The following is a 17,892-nucleotide window of genomic DNA, read 5'->3' on the forward strand; positions in this document are numbered from 1 at the left end:
TATACTATTTTATCTTTAATCCAAACTGCAATTTTCCATAGCAGCTGCCTTCCAAGGCTGCATTTTTTTTTTTAAGCTAATAAACTTGAAAATGTGAAAAATGAAGCTTGAAGTAGTAAAAGAAACAACAAACAGCACTTACTGCATTTATGGCTTCTAGAACCATGAAACATAAAAATCTGTATTATATTTTTAATATTCTGCTCACATCTTTGCAAGAGCAGATTTCCCTATGGAAAGTTGCTGTTAATTCAAAGTAAGCAAGTATGAAATCTAGCTTTTTTCCTACTTAAGGGAGATTTATTTGCTGAGAAGTTTTGTGAGCTTTATTAAGACAAGTTCTCAGAGGCAAGCTAAACAAAAGTTTCAATTAAATTTCTTCAAATTTGTTTGTAAAATAATTTACTTATTAAAAAAAAAGTTGTGCAGAGGACCAATTAATTTGTCCACCAAATATTAAATTCCAAGTGAGCCATGATAGAATTTTATAAGGCAGAAATAAACATCAAGATTTACAGCAATAGCCATGCACTGGCCTAGACCACTTTAAATATTAATTCATGCAAACCATAAACCTATCAAAAACACAGCTGGTCTCATACAGAAAATAAATCAAGACGGAAAACGGAAAACATTTATTTCCTTTCCTTCAAAATTTAACTTACATTCCATTTTAATAGCTGTTGAAGGTTAATTAAAATGCAGCAAAGTATGCCTGTTTCTCAAATGACTTCAGTTATTTTAATGTGAGAAAAATCAGACTATCGTCTCTTTAAGAGGCATTATAGAAATGTTCATTATTAAAAAGCATTAATTAGGTACTGAATTGCATGGTGTTACATTAAGTAATTGACAAAGAATTCATAGGTCTGGAACATATGATGCGAATGGGGTGGGCATTTTCTCAATAAATTTTGTAGATGGTTATGAGATTGTAGATTTATTTGATATAAATTTTAAAATCAGGAACTATCAAAGGGCAACTGCACAAAAATAAACACTAGTGATTATTTAGCTTTGTAATGAACATTGTTATAATTTAATGGACATTGTTATAATTATTATTTAGCTTTGCAATGGACATTGTTATTAATTGTACAAATATATATAGTCTATTATTTTCAGACTAGCATTCATTTTCTAAAAGAATGTTTTGGATGTTAGATTATAAGTGATGTACAGTGCACACAATATACAACAAATTACTGGCTGTCATATTGATATTTAGAATGCCGAATTGCAAAATTAAAATATAAAATGTAATGATCAGAATAAATGCTGATTTCTTGAATTCATTTTTTCCGCTGGAAATTAAGAGGAATCACTGATTCCATTTAATGACCATACAATTCATGTACATGGCTAATATTATTGAGCTGAATACATATTCATCTAACTTGATTAGAAAAAGTTTTTCATGAACTTTATAACACTGCTGAAGCAGGCTCACATCAGATACAGAGTGGGGTGTGGGAGGGTGGGCAGCACATAGATCATTTTAAATTTACTACATTCCTGAGAAACATCATTTTCCTGCTAATAATTTCTACCATATAGCATCTTTCTGGGTGTGAGACACCAATATATTTATATATACATATATATATATACATATATATATAAAACATTTAGAAAGTTCATGCTCAATATCACTGTGTACTATTTATCATTAAAGAAGCAACTCCCAGCTTTTCCATGAGAAATGAATGAGGATTTTCTGCTGTATTTTCTGAACTGTAAACACTGTAAAGCAATGATGTTAGCATTTGCCAGAGTCCCTACAAGGGACTTTTTAATTGAAGAGCATAAGTCCTTTATTTCAGAAAATACACGTTAAAAGTCACTTCAATTGTTTATTTTAATCCTGGTAAAACTGTGTTACATTTTTCCTCCTAAGGAAAGTTAAAAAATCAGAGGGTTTTCTCTGATTTAACACTATAAAGCCACTACAATTACAATGTTGTATTTTAAGTTTTGCCAAAGAGGTCACTCCCTGCTGCTAACACCCCCTTTTCACCCCCAAAAGCGAAGAAATTGACTTAATATTGATAGTTCAAATATAGGGTCATGGGACAGAAAAGCATAGTCATATTTCAGACCATGATCCTATGTATTATCAACCATGAGTATTATATTCCTGTTGGAGAGCCCCACAGAAATAATCCATGTGTCAAGATAAAATTAAATTCATCATATTTTGATATTAAAATTTTGGAGAATGCCACTGGTAAGGTAAGGGCAAATAATAGCAGCTGTTCTCTGTAACTGTTAATAGGTTTTCTCTGGAGGGATGTATATCATTCTTATTTTTCGATTTTTGTGGTTTGACCTCAACCATCACTGCTGGGAGGCCCAGAAAAGTCACTCTGCATATCTATTCTGTAGACAGTTAAAATCTGTGACTTCAGAATTTTGAAGACAATTCTAGACATGTGGTCTTGCTAGATGTTTTGATTCATGATTCTCTTAATCTGAATCCCAAGTGGGAAAGGTTTGGGAAGTGAAGTATGTCAACTCCTTGCCCCTTTTAGGTTAGAATTATGTGCGTGTTATACCCTCTCTTATTTGTAGAAAATGTGGGAGGCATGCTTGTAACCAAATAGCTAAAAATACACAGAAGGAAATGATATATAGCCTAATTTTAAATCTGGATTGAGAAAAAGAGTGAAGAGAATGTAAAATTATTAAACTTGAGGAGTGATTAACAAAATCACTTCTCTTAGTGTTAGTTGACCTTTTTTTTTTAAAGAGGAAGTTCTACCTATTTTGCTGGTAAGTCCACTTAAAGGCAAACAGGCTTTTGAATAAAAGGCAAAAAGATTGCTTCAGTCTCTGAAATGTATCTGAAAACTAGAATTCCTTTTAATTTTTTTCTAGATGAAAGCATTCTTTTAAAAATAGTGTAGAAAACTGGTTGTGGTTTTTAAACAGCCCCTTCACCATTTACTGTTGGTGGGAAAACAGGCATTTCCAGATGTCTTGAAAATGCTAAAATTAATTAAACTGACCGTACATTTTAAAGCATGTTAACGAAACCTACTCACGTTGAAAAGTGTTCTTTGACTGTAAAGTTATAAAACTTTTTTTGAGTAAAATAGGTGTTTTTAAAATGGGGAAAATGTACTACTTATTTGTCCCAATTAGCAGCATGTGACTAATTTTGGGAGCTGCTTGACAAGTGAACTGTGAAGTAATTCTCAGTCTTAACTATAGGGCGATCAGCTAACATGGGAGGGCGGGGGGTGCTACATAAGAGAGCAGGCATCTCTAGCAGGAATTAACAGGGAGAACCAAAACACAGTACAAGAGCTCATGCATTTATCTGACATGATATTTTCAAACATCTCGACAGAAGCATTAGAAATTCTACATGAACATGTGAGCATATTTATCATGAGAGAAAATTTTAAGACAAAATGACATTAATCAATCTACAGCAGAAGTCAGATTTTTTGAAAAAAACAAATGATGATGAAACTTCATTAGAAATGACTGAGACATAAATACAGTTTTAAAAATCAGTACTGTAATGACAGAGTCACATTACCACCTGCACCCTCTAACTTTAAAAAATAAACAAGACAAAGAAAGAAGCATCTGTAAGGCCAAAGGTGCAACATCACAATTTTAGTAGCAAATGCCTTGAAATACTCATTTTTGCAAATCACTCTTACATTTGAAAAGTCGAGCATGCAGATCTTACAGTAGAACTGGCGGTAAACGTTCTCTTAAACTTCTGGGCAAATGACTACTATATGAGAAATACATTTATTAAACTTCTTTGGCAAACATTTATCGGGACAATTTTTGACACAAACATTTATTGTCTTTAGAAATTTTTCTCAGTAGGGTGAGTTATTTCCTAAAGAATGCTGTTTTTTTTTTTTTTTCCCCAGCATATTCTGAAATCTAAATCTCGATATCGAGTCCCTTTAACTTACTACCATTTTAGAGTTTTTTAATGGTTGGTTGCCTTGTGGTATACCCAAGAAATTGATAGGTACAGCCCCAGAGTAACAGCTTAAGAATACTGACCTATTCTCAGTTTAAGAAAGCACTCTGGCAAGATACAAGGTCATTTTCAATTTCTGTTTACAAAGACTTAGCAAATACTTAAAAAAATCTGAAAGAGATGGTGTTACAGTAGAGTTGCACAGTGCTTATGTCTATAATATACATGAATCTGAATGTCAATCAATTCTCAGTGAGCTCAGATCCACCTTTCCCCTCCTTGGACCATGCTGGAATTGGTCAGCAGATTCTGGTGAAGACCGGGCAGCTCTCCTTAGAGACACGGCAGAGCCTGCCTGGCAGCCCCTCCCTATCACCATTCATCAGGTCTCTGCTTTGTGGTATCATACGCTCTAATCACTTCCGACTGTGAGACGATTCCATTTTCATCTTGAGAGAAAGCATACCCATCTGTAAGTCAAAGATAAAATAGAAATGATCATCTTTAAGACACTGGAAATGTCTGTTATTCTGAGTTCTGAGTGCTCATTTTATAACTTGGAGAATGAATGCATCTGTCCCATCTTTAAAAGCATGAAAACACTAATTTTTAATGCCCAGAAAAGATACAGACTCAACTGCAAAATTAAGAGTGGGATACTGGCTTAGATTCTATAGTTCTGTTCCCTAGATGAATGAACAGACACTGTCAATGCCCCTCAATTCTCAATTCAGCATCTCAAGTCTGATTCATCCAATTTTTCCTTCCCGACTACCAGATCTCCCTCTAGATGAGGAGAATGAGAGGGAAGGAAGAACAAAAGGAAGGAGATAAGCACATGTAATTGTAAATGGTGGAAAAGTGGTCTTCTTCCCTCCAACAACATTCTGCTTGGCTTTGGGCATCTACAAATAAACTCACTAAAGCCCCAATTTGGCTGGAGAGGACGTGGGGGTAAGAAATGGCCCCCAAAGGGATCGTATCTTTAGAAAAGGCCTCTTGAAGTATAAAGAGCAAAAACATTAAACATGAATATATACAAATGAAAATAAATTTTATGTGGAAACAACATGAAACAAAAGATATATTACTAACACAAACACATTTACTACAGAGCTTTATATATCATATTCTTTTTTGGATCCTTGAAATGTTAAGAGGGCATGCATGATACCTAGTAATTTCCTACAACTCTAAATGTTCATAAATATTTTTGAAGGGGAAAATATGTTTCATTGTGCTGTATGAAAGCTGAAAAAGCTCTTGCAAAGTTATTCAAGGAGAAAAGATAACATTATAGAGGGAGCTTTTAAGAGTTAAGATTTATTTTACTAGTTTTTTTTAAGATTTAAGGAAGCAAAGGGTATGTGGAAATATTATTTTTCTTTAAGTGAAAGCAGCAAGATTTTAAAATGCTCTAACTCTTCTGCTAAAAGTGAGACCACTGTGGTCAAAAGATTCTCTAAACATTTGTTATTACATAACATATTGCAAAATATTAAAACTTATTTTAGCTGCTAATTTAAAAGTTAAATATCCCTAAAGTCAAAATACTGCTCTCATGAATTCTGTGAAGTAATGGCAGAATTTTTAAAAAAATAACTCAGATACTTACGGAGCAAGTTTTGTTGCAACGATTCAGACCGGTACAAATTTACGTGATTCTTCTTAAAGACGTTCTTGAGCAGTTGTGCCCTCTCTGTGAGGCTGCAGAGCAGGTGCAAACGTGTGAAATGAATTATCAACTCGCAGAGATCCCAGTGTGCCCACAGGGCCACCAGAGAGAGTCAGGCTTAAACAAAAGATTGCTTGAGAAATCTGTAGTCTAGTGATTTCTTTTTCACCCTCATTTTCTCAGCTAATGAGATTTCAAAAGTTTAGATAGAAGACCATTTTGTCCTCAATAATCCAGTCAAAAGATTTCCCTATGCCCCAGTTATATTTAAGTTAAATGGAGATACAGAACCTGCACAATGCAATTAATAAAAAAATCTTCTAGTAGTTTATTAGCTTTTAAAATCTTGGTTGACTTACTATATATATTCTAAGCATGGCATTTTTAGAATTAAAAAATTAATTACTATATCTTTTCCTACTCCGCACATATTTTGGTGTACAATGTTTTTTAGTTATGTAAAGAAATCCTAAAAATTACACAAAGAAGAAATTTCTTTCTTAATTAGAAAATTTCCATTGCCACTTTGATATGAAATATGTTCCTTTATTTCATTTGAAAATAAACTATTTTCAGAAACTAATTATACTAGGTAGAATGACAAGGAAAAATATTTTTCAAAGAATGTTTAGAATTATCTTTTCCACAGAAACAAATCCATGTAATTAATTATGAAACTTCTAAAAGGACACTGCAAGATATAATGCATCTGTTTTTTCCCGCTGCATGTAGAACCATGTCTCGCACAGTAGGAACTCAAATCTTTGTCGAATATATGAATTTGAGTGATAATTCTGAACTTCATCAATCCTTCCAATCATGTTATTTCTCCAAAGGCTGATTTATAAACTTTGATATCAAAGAACATAATAAGCGTGAAGAGCTAATAAGTAATCTATATGCATTGTGACAAATGTTTATACAATTTTGTTTTAATCACTGGAACTGACTCAGCTGAAAATTTTCCATCTCATATTTTCCTCACTGTAAAAACTTTAGTTAAATTGCTGTAAGTTATGTTTAGTATTTTGCCAATTATTTTGAGACCCTGAAATGGAACAATTTTTATCATATGCAAAAAAAAAAAAGGATCTTCTGCAAAATGAACTTGTAATTACACAAACATTTAGGCTTTCGCTGAAGTAAAATATTTAGAAATGTTGACATTTGTAGTAATCTTCTACACATATTTTTTAAAGTCTTGGAATGTTAACTGGTACTTATTAGACATACTTTTTGTCATTAGGAATTAGCTACATTAAGGCAACAAAACTAATCAATCTAAAACTCCAGTGGTTTTACAAATATTTGTAAAACTTGTTTTTGCCAGTGAAATAAACAGATATGGGGAAGGAGAAGGGGCCATTTCAAGTCACTTTTCTTACTCTACTCTTAAAATGATCAAACATTATAGACCCCAGGACCCCGACAGACACTAAAATATGTGACTGCTTTAAAAAAGCCGGCAGTGTTAGCAGCAGGTAGTCTGACTTTGTTAGCAGAGTCTTGCAGGATGGGGTGCTGGGAAGTCTCTGGTGTATAAGATAGAAATGACTACAGATGACTAGAGGATGACAATGTATCATTATATAGCTGCTTTTTTACCAAAATACATTTTCCAGGTTTTAGGCTGGCATTCCTAAGGCAGACATGAGAAATTTGTCTTTTATGTTATAGCAACTTAAATGTACAAAATAATGTAATTTTGTTTTGTAATGGTTCATATAAGGCTATGTTTTCATTCAGCTATTACATTAATGTTCAAAAAAAAGCAATAAAAAAAAGTCTTTCTTGGGAAAGGAGCACATTACTGTGGAAAGAGCATGAGCTTGGCAATCTTACTTTGGTTTAATTCTGAGTCTGCTACTTATTAGCTGAGCCACCTTAGGCAAACCTTTTTCATTCATCTTATGTATAGCAGGAGGACAGTCCCTAACTCGCAGGCTGACTGTGAGGATTTAGGGAGTTGTACAGCTTCCAGTATGTGACTGGCACTTAGGAAGCACTCAACAAATGTTAGTCCCTCTCACTCTCACTACTCCTCAGATCCTGAAAAATTTATTATTAAAAAATCAACTAGAAGGACATCACAAAACAAAAGATATTTTGCGAGGATCATTTCTGATGCCTTGGTTTCTATTTAATGTTAGCTAAACACATGATGTCTATTGTTACACATGAGTTTCATGTATAATGGCCCCCAATCTACTTCCTTAGTAAAAAAATCATGAGGTTTTATTTATTTATTTATTTATTTATTTATTAAATTTTGCCTTAGCTACATATTTAGTTTTTGTAGAGCACAGTCTCTCCTAGAGAATATAAATGCCATTCACAGGAGGGTGCTTAATAGTGATGAAGAGTTGTATTTCTCATCGTCTCATCCTACCTTTAGGGATTATTCATCATGTCAAAATTATGCAATTCTGTGCCACAGATGTTTATGGGTACTGATATTACTATCAAGTCACATTATAAAATATACTGGTAACAGGTTATCTAATAATAGATATGTTATAAGTTAAGTTTTTGTTGAATAGGTTAATATAGGGTGAGAAAGAAAAATGTCTCACTGAAACCACATCTTCACAACACTTAGTTTTACTCAGTCTTGTATGGTCATTCACTTATATACCAAGCTATGCAAATTCTGAATTTGCTAATGCAGTAATACAATGACTACCACTTAAATAGTGTTGCCTTATTTCCAAGCCCACTAGTTTTGCAACTTAGATATCTGGTGGGCGTGGGGTAGAAAGATACCATGTTTTAAAATAATATTTCATTTATAAACATTAAAAAAAGTAAAGGTAAAAACCCACTTACAGTCCTGGATCATGCTGTCATAAGGTACCTTCAGGGATCTTTTAAGAGTGGCAAACCTGCATTTGCTTTCATACTGGGTTGTGAAGCTATTTTGGTTGACTCGTTAAACTGGATCTCCAGAAAGTGAATAACCCTTCATTCATAAGTGTTTTAGTGTGTAGCGTGAGACAGCTGTCCTGTACTAGGTGGTGGTGGTGGGGAGATAAACGATGACTATAACAGGCCTAATCTCTGCTCTGGAGGAGAGAATATTTCATTGTTCTGTCACTTTTTTCTTTATAAGTGTGGGATAGAATCATTACAGTGAGGACAATAGGCTGAGGGAAACCATTTGCTGTGTCCTTCTATCCTAAACCTCCACCAAGAAATTTAAAATATAAAATCCAGGGTGAAAACTGGTAAATATAGTTTCTTTTCCATTAGTTCTGGGGCAATGTTAAAATTGCTTTTCATTAATAATATAGAGAAATGCTGTGAGAGACCGCCTTCGCCATCCACATTACCGAATTATCTGACATCTATACTTCCCTACTCTCTTCTTTAAAGCTAAGGCCACGGCTCAAACAAAGGTGATGGGCAAATTAATGAGAACTGACCTGAAGATCCTAGGACTGTTTAGTAATGACTGCGGATGATATGCTGGTTAATGTTACAGTTAGATATAAAAAGTTATGAATCTCATTATTATATTTGCCTGTCTATAAGATGCACTGCTTCACATGAACACCAAAGATATCCAAAACTGGATACCGTTGCCTGTCTCTAATGAAGCCAGTGTCCACATCCCTTATTTTAATCCTTTGGGTTTCTGAATTTACATTTAAAAATTTTTTGTTTTGTTTAAGAAAACGAGATTTTACGCACTACTTATAGATATAAAACTCCCAAGTGGGATCTGAGAGGCTCCCCAAAATTAACATTTCTGCTATAAAACATATAAATATTTACATTATAGACAGAACAAACACTGTTAATGTCCTAATATTTATAGAAAAAATGGCTGAGTTTTTTTCAGCAAATATTTGCCATAAACCTATAGAAAAAATTGATTTTCGAAGTTTTTTGAAGTTTGGAATTGTAGATGCTTCCTCTCTGTGGAGTTGGAGCATGTCCACATAAAAGTTATGGCAAAGAATAGGGTCTCACAGCTCATATGTTATTTTCTTAACCAAAAATAATAAGCCATGGCTACACAGTGATCAGGAACAAGCTTTGGATTTATTCTCCAAATATCTTAGGCTTCAATCAATTTCTACTATAACCCATGGCTCAAAAGCAGTATACTTAGATGATGAAATACACCTTTCCCTCCCAATTTTCAATGTATAATTGGACTATACATAATTTGCTGGATAAGATGGTAAGTGGCATCCTATTTCTTCTAAAAAAGACTATTTTAACTAAGATGTGTTAATTTTTGAAAATGAGTAAAGATGAGAAATAAATTATTGTAAATACTAACAGTACTACAAGTTATAGTTTCTCTGACAGTTTCATTTTATGTGTAGCTTGACTTCACAGCACTGCTTAGAGAAGTTTAAACAAAATTTAGGGATGATCGGCTCTCAAATTCTTCCTTAAGAACTGAATCATTCTTTGACAAAAAAAATAAACCACCATTACTTTGGACATTACTAATTTGAGAAATGTAATCTATATGATTCTATGTTTTTACATATACTATTTTGAGTTAACTACCCACAGGTCAACCGTCTATTTACCACCCACTACTCCACTATCCTTTCACCTACCCTTTCACTCACTCACTCACTCACTCACTCATTCCTCAGACCATTCTCTTGACCATTCATTCATCCATTCAACACATATTTATCTGGTGCTACTATGCTCCGGGTGGTAGGCTAGGTGTTGGGTAGCAGTTAAGACTAAGACAGAGGCTTTTCCTTCAAGGAGCTCAATCTAGCAGGGGAAACAAACAGATACTTTATAATACAATAAATGTAAAAACAGTAGGAAGACACTGCGGTCAGGCTGACCATAACCATTCTTCTGAGCACCGAAAGGCAGCGACAGCAACATGGGCTATGTGTTGTACCAGGGGTTTCTGTCTGTGGCATTCAGCTAATAGCTAACTATTCCATAGTCATGGAGAAAAGCTGAATAGCTATGTTAGGCAAATAAGCTGCGCAGCAGCAGGAAGCATATCAGATGCATTTTCTATGGAGAAGGTGGTGGCCACTTACGGCAGAATTCACTTTTTTCCTTTTAGGCTCTCTAACTTATTTTATTTAATGGAAAAGGCTGACATCATAGACTCATTGACTCTTTAGGGTCTAGAGGTTATCATATTGAATCCTCAGTCTGATTTATGAATTGTCAAAGTCACTGATATACTACAAACCACAAAAACTAAATATCACTTGGAAGGGCTTAATGTAAGTTTTATTAACATATAAATATAATAAATTTATACCTGAGAGTAGTAACAGTATTATCAGTGGCCTTTCTCTAATAATTGTTAAAAAATGGTTTTAATCACAATTTCATGAACTGGAACTCTAACCACATCCTTTTTACAGCGAGAGTGAGAGGAGATATTTACTGAGGGACTACTTATGTCAGGCGATGGAACGGGTGTAGATTTTTTAGATAAAGGGACAGAGATGGAGGGGAAGGTGGAGGGAGGAGGAGAATACTTATAACCTAGAAAGTAGGTATTATTATTCCTATCAATATATTCAGGGACACTGATTTAGAGAGGTCAAGGACTTGAAAGTCAGTGGTTGGCTGTTTTTACTGCTTTATCACATTCTTGAAAAGGAAAGGCAGCACAAGGAGGCAGAATGGTTAGGAGCAGGGGCTTGAGAATCAACTGACATGGACTCAAGGCCCAGATCTGTCACTCTGACTGATAACTTAGAGTCTAAGATCCAGTTTCCTCATCTGGAAAAACATGCAGATGATGGATTTGTATAGGGTTGTTATTGGATTTCAAGGAGATAGTACACAGGAAGTGTTAACTGTAGCACACAGCATTCAGTAAGTGCTCAACAAATGCCAGCGCTACTATTTTGAGAGGCACAGAATAGTGTGTGATATGATCCCAAGGCCTCATGAAAGCAAGTGAGGGCTGCAAGCCAGGGTCTTGTCTTGAATTCCCCATGTGACACTTACTCCATCATGTCAAACAGATTAACAACAGTGAATCATGACAAAGGTAACATATACCAGGGCAAAACGTTTCCTGTGGTTTAGACAAAACTTTAGCTCATTTTAGTGTGATGAGGGAGAGAAAAATAAATACCTGGTATTATATTCATAATTGTGTTTTTATTATAGACTGCTTTCAAATAATTTTAATTTCTTTTTTATAATGCTTTGTGAATTCAGTAAATTTTATTAGCTTTCCAACCTTGCTTTTTTGGGTGGCAGTGGTGAGGAAAGGACATGGGAGACAACTCACTTGCTATATGATACACGCCCAGGGAAGTTCCTAATAGCGTACTGAACCATGTACGCAATTGTAGGGTGCTTTGCCCTACGTCAAGCTCTGATTTTCATAACGTGCTATTTTATTATGGATACTGTTTCAAGCTAAAAGTCTTTTATTTCCCTTTTAGTTTAATAGCACGATATTTGTAACTACCATTTATTTAATGCTCATTAAGCATCAGACTCCAAACTATCTGCTTTATTGACAGTATTTTATTCAATTCTTACAACTAGCCATGAGGTGGACACTATCACCCCTATTTTATAGATGAAAAAATTGAGGCTCAGTAGCATTAAGCAACTTGGTTAAGGTCACACACAGCTTAGTGAATGACAGATTTGACTTGAATTCACATCTCTCTGATTCCAAAATCTGTCAATGACACTGCTAGCTCTTTGCTAACTGATAAACATGACTTTTACCACTTATTTCCAAACACTGGTAAAAGAAAAATTTAAAGTTCACTTGGAAAAGAATGTGTTCAGTGTATTTTACCTTTTTCCAAGCACGACTGCTCCTGGGTCTTGAGATTTTGCCTCCAGCTCTTGAACTTCATCTACTAATGTTTTAAAAGCAGTCCTTTTGATACTTAAAAAAAAAAAAAAAAGATTTGCATGGAAATATTCGTGTGAAGACTTAAGACTTCACAAAACTTGGTTATTACCATGCTGTTAAGTACAACAGTAACCAGAGTACAAGCAACAGTTTTTCAAATGTTTTAAAAGGTCCTTTTGAATCTTAAAAAAAAAAAAAAAAAAAGATTTGCATGGAAATATTCGTGTGAAGACTTAAGACTTCACAAAACTGGCTTATTACCATGCTGTTAAGTACAACAGTAACCAGAGTACAAGCAACAGTTTTTCAATAGAATATAAAAAATTACAATAATTTTGAGCATTAATATATTTATAGAAATAACAGACTTAAATGGTTTAGGTTTATAACATTAAAACTCTCAGTTATTAAATAAGCATCATATAATTAACTTTAATGATATCACTTTTTGTGGGAAGAGATAACATTTTAAAACTTATAATCCTTGAGAAAAATTACTAAAGTTTTAGTTTCTTCCAGTCTGTATTTTATATATGTTTAGAATCAGGCAAGCAAAAACTTCATTTCACAACTATTATTTACTAATAAAGAAAATATATATGTGTATTTGGAGATAATAGAATTTTTTCTTCTACCTTGGATGGGTTTTTAAGGCTGATTTCTAAGCAACGTATTCTCTAGTATTAACTAAAACCAACCTGTTTTACTTCTCATTCGGTCTTTTAAACTAATTTTAGTTTTCTAGCTCTTCAATCACTCCTTTCTTCATTTACTTATATAGAATCAATGAATATCACTAATTTCTATTCTGCAGACTACATTCTTGAGTCGATGTTACAAGTAGAGAATATGAGGATTAAGATACATAATCGAGTATTATACTTACACCTTGTATGCCACATCAAGAAGCAAAGATGCCACAGGGATAAATAACAGGCCAGTCCAAAAGACTCCGGAACTAAACAACATGGCTGCCTGAGTAAACCATTAGAAACAATGTTACTTTAAAAACCAAGAAACACATCATTCTTGTTTAGTTTTTATATTATTTTAAGTAAAATAATTTTGAGACTCTCATTTTGCAAGAGGGTATGTAATAACTCTAAATTTAAACTTGTGAAATATTTGAAATTAAAAGCCAAATGTGTTAAAATATGTATTTACTACATCTAATTTTTCCCTTTCAAGTGGCTAATATAGCAAAGTTTTATATTTGCCAAATATTTTCATATTTTTATGTGAGATTTATATTATTGTGGTCAATACATGGAGTAACAAGCTTTCACCTTCTTTTACAACTTAAAATATCTTTGATCTTCATTTATAACTTAGAATATCAAATCAATCTTTTTGAGCAAATTCAAATATATTCTGGATTAAATTCTAGTTAGAAACTAAATTTACATTTCTACCAAATAAAAATTAACTTTACTTTTATAAAATACAACATATTAAAAAATGATCCCAATGAATCATGAATATAGTATAATCAAATTAAGCTATCTATGAAATAATTTTATTTTCAATTGCTATTACCTGGAATAATCTTAATTTTGTTCAAAGACTGGCATAACTTGTATTGCTACATCCTATTATTGCTAAAGTCAAACCAAATATCTAATATGTAAAGCCCAAATAAAAATGTAGCAAAAATAATTTTAATCATTCTTTTGTATCAAATCCCAAACTGCTATATCAGAGTCTTTTGGGTTGCAAAGAAAATAATTCTATAATTAAAAAATTAATAAGTTCTATTAGTTATTTGTAATTACAATAAAAATTCCTTTGTCATGTAATTAGATTACATAGAGCTTAAAAGTAATATGTCATACAATAAAATAAAAATATTTTGTTTCACTTCAAGTCTATTTGTTTATCAAGAGTAAATTTTCAGTAAATGTATGGTTATGTAACCTCATTAAAAAGTAGCCAACTAATGCATGCACATTTACACTCTATGAAAAAATCACATAGAATTTTTTTTAAACCAGGTATATAGTTCAGTAATTAAAAATGACCTACCATTTAATTCTTACAAGCTTTTTCACAATTACACACAAGGAGTCCTAATCAAACAATGCTTAAGAAATAGAAAGATTCCTACTTTTAAATTATATTTCAAATTATCTATTCATTTGACTCTCTATTAAGACCAGAAATTGTTTGAATTTTTTCTACATGAACACAGGCTTACTCATACAGACTGTTGGTTCAGGAATGATAAGTTTTTCCCCTTTATAGGATCAAATAGCTCTGAACACAGTTAAAATAAAAACATGCTATTACAAAAAATTTCAGAATATAAATGTGGCCACGTGGATTCCATGAAATAGCACCCACAGACACCAACATGAAAAATAGTCACATAAAAGTCACTTTATTTTATAAGCAAAACATGATCTTCGACATGTTTGCTGACATCCTCAATAGCGAAAACCAACAATAACTATGTAATAGGAAATGTCTATCAAGTCAGTGGGTTTTGTTTAGAGTGAAGGAAGCTTTTTAGTAACAACTGTAAAAATCCACATTTCTTTTTCCTTGGGCAGGGGGAGTTAAGATTCAAGATTCTAAGTCATGCAACTGAAAATATCTTGTTTACTTGGCTTAATTTTAACCTACTTTAGGGGGCAAGAGAAGAAATATTTATTCTTGTCTTTGCCACCTTGTATTAAATGTCCGCTGGTGGAAAAGGAAAAGTGGTGGTGGAGACTTGAGGCTGCTAATTCTGACCATTGTGATGTTAACTGAGTTGGGGTGGGTGGTGGGGGGACAACTGGCGCCCACTATTCAGTCTACCCGCCTTTGGCTTTACAAATGAACAACATGAATTGAGGGGAAAAAAGTTTTTCTGCGTCATATCTGAAAGCCTGTCAGATTTTTTTTTCTTTTGCAGAGTTAATCCAAACCTAAAAGATTTAAAGCCGACATTCGCATTAAAGACAGAGTCTCTTTGTATTTTTTGGATGAAGAGGGTGGGGGGAAATAAAATCCCACAGAGGTATTTCCTTCTTTTCTGTATAAGAAAGCCCCCCACTCTCTCTGTAGAAACCATTTTTGTCTCTAACTTTTCACATCTCTCCACTCCAGGGCAGGTCAGCTGGAGAAAGGCTCCCGATCCCCGCAGACAATGGGGGGAACAGGAGCAGCCCGTTGGGGGGCTGGGCTCAAGCTTCCTCCAACAGCACTTTGCAAATTGCTCCTAATGTGGGAGATTGGTGGGCTTTGCCAAGTGGCCCCCACCGCCCCTCCTCGAGGCCCTGTGAGACCAAATGGAATCTGCCACAAAAGTGGCTCCGGCGGGGACTGGAGAAAGGATCAGCCGAGGGAGCTGCAAAGCCGGTACCCTGGAGGGCACAGGCCCTGCGCAGCGAACAAACAGCCACTTGTCTCCGCAGAGCGACGCTGGCTCAACATTGGACCACGCGGCTTCAAAAATGAACCAACGCTGCCTGAAAACGCAAGATGTGGCAGAGAAATGAGGAAATGTTCTGCAAAAGTTACAGAGAAAGAACATTTGAGAAAATAAGAGCTCACACGCATTTAACCAAGTGAAGGGGCTTGACCGGATAAGAGGGGCTTACCTTCTGACCCACCATGAGGTGATCCCTTAGCACCTACGATCCCACACCAGAGAGGAACACTTACTTTTTCACCTTCAGGGTCCCCAAGTTCCATCTTGTAGGAGAGAGAATTTCAATATGCTCCCTGCCTACAAACCTTTAGCTATGGTTCTTAATTCTACCCCTCCTTTTACACTATAAATGTCAGAGAGCTGCATGATGACTCTTATTCTTGGATAGAGATGATGACTCTTATTCTTGGATAGAGAATGGACGCTGTCTCAACAAGAAAGCCCTTTGGGGGACTCCAAGACTGTATCTGTGGACTGTGATAAACAGCCCCGAAGGCAGTTCTGGCTCTGCCCCTCCCAGCTCCCAGACGCGGGGTTGGTGGGGGGGTTAGGGGGGTGAGGGGGTGGAGCAACTCTCAGTTTCTGCCTTCTCAGGTGTAAAGTGGATCTTAAGAATTAAACCTGATGTTTGTAAAGTGGCTGCTTTTATTAATAACGCTGATTAATAACAAACTTTCTTCATTTTAATTTTCAAATTTCTTTAAACATGCTAGTCTTTTGTTTTCCCTAGTGATCTCTTTCATGAGGTTCGAGGAAGGAAATTTTTATCACAATATTAAATTATGCCTTCTCAGGTGTAAAGTGGATCTTAAGAATTAAACCTGATGTTTGTAAAGTGGCTGCTTTTATTAATAACGCTGATTAATAACAAACTTTCTTCATTTTAATTTTCAAATTTCTTTAAACATGCTAGTCTTTTGTTTTCCCTAGTGATCTCTTTCATGAGGTTCGAGGAAGGAAATTTTTATCACAATATTAAATTAAGTATAAGTCAGTTTATAAATGTCATGATTTCATCGCATTAATACCACAAAATATGCCTGTTTTAAGACTGAAACTGGCCAAAGTAACTGACCACTAATAAGTTCCTAATAAATTCAATTTGCTAATTTAGGAAATGTAGATAAATTTTTTTCATAAAAATTATTAAAGACTTCATGGGCATAGTATACTAACTAGAGAATGGAAAATTATTCAGAAAACAGTGCTGTAAGACTTAGTTTTTTTGAGGGGGTAGAGGGCAGCAAGATAAATTCCAGAGGTGTTAAGAGTTAATGTGAATAACAACAGGAAAACAAGTGATTATTAAAGTGTTTAGATAAAGCTTTATATAAGAACTTTCTTAGCTTAAAAAGTGAAAAAACTACAAAAAGAAATGCTTTAGAGCAGGGGTCCCCAACACCTGGGCCGCAGACGGGTACCAGTTAGTGGACTGTTAGGAACCGGGCTGCACAGCAGGAGGTGAGCGGTGGGCCAGTGAGCAAAACTTCATCTGTATTTCCAGCCGCTCCTCAGCACTCTAGCATCACCGCCTCGGCTCCACCTCAAATCATCAGGCATTAGATTCTCACAGGAGCACTGGTCCCTGGTACCAACAAGGTGGGGGACCACTGCTTAGAGAACTGACTCATAAAGATGTAGAAGCTCCACATGTTCAAAAAGAACATAACTAAAAAGTAAATGAAAAACAAAAAACTGGAATAATGACTACCATAAACAGATGAAATTCTACTATGATAAGTGATTATAAAAATACACCATTTATCTTCATAGGAATAGCTAAGATAGAAAAAGACTTGAAAAGGTATTCACGAAAGCAGCAGCAAGTAATCAATAACATGGAAAAGTGATGAACTTTCTGTAGTCATAGAAACTTGACAAAATTAGATCAGATTTAAACAACTCACTATAAGTTGAAGAGGGGTATGGTGACACAGGTCTTTGTAACAATTTATATTCCCATCATCAGTGTACTTGCCTTTAGGAAAGGTATTTGGCATCAAGGACACAACGCT

General features: G+C 34.5%; 1 protein-coding gene across 7 annotated transcripts in view; it reads right to left on the minus strand.

Annotated features, from left to right (window-relative positions):
* Positions 1 to 1,840: 1,840 nt before the first annotated feature.
* Positions 1,841 to 17,892, minus strand: part of ATP8A1 (ATPase phospholipid transporting 8A1) — a 217,299-nt gene continuing 201,247 nt past the window's right edge. For all 7 annotated transcript variants that reach the window (XM_015597587.2, XM_025040218.1, XM_025040214.1 and 4 more), the window contains 4 exons: positions 13,349 to 13,437; positions 12,403 to 12,495; positions 5,568 to 5,659; positions 1,841 to 4,422 (listed from right to left, as the gene is read on the minus strand). In XM_015597587.2, the coding sequence (XP_015453073.1) occupies positions 4,325 to 4,422; positions 5,568 to 5,659; positions 12,403 to 12,495; positions 13,349 to 13,437 (372 nt within the window). In that variant the 3' untranslated portion in view covers positions 1,841 to 4,324. The remainder of the gene's footprint in view (positions 4,423 to 5,567; positions 5,660 to 12,402; positions 12,496 to 13,348; positions 13,438 to 17,892) is intronic.

The sequence above is a fragment of the Pteropus alecto genome, unplaced genomic scaffold (genome assembly GCF_000325575.1).
Source record: "Pteropus alecto unplaced genomic scaffold, ASM32557v1 scaffold57, whole genome shotgun sequence".
NCBI classification, from domain to species: Eukaryota; Metazoa; Chordata; class Mammalia; order Chiroptera; family Pteropodidae; genus Pteropus; species Pteropus alecto.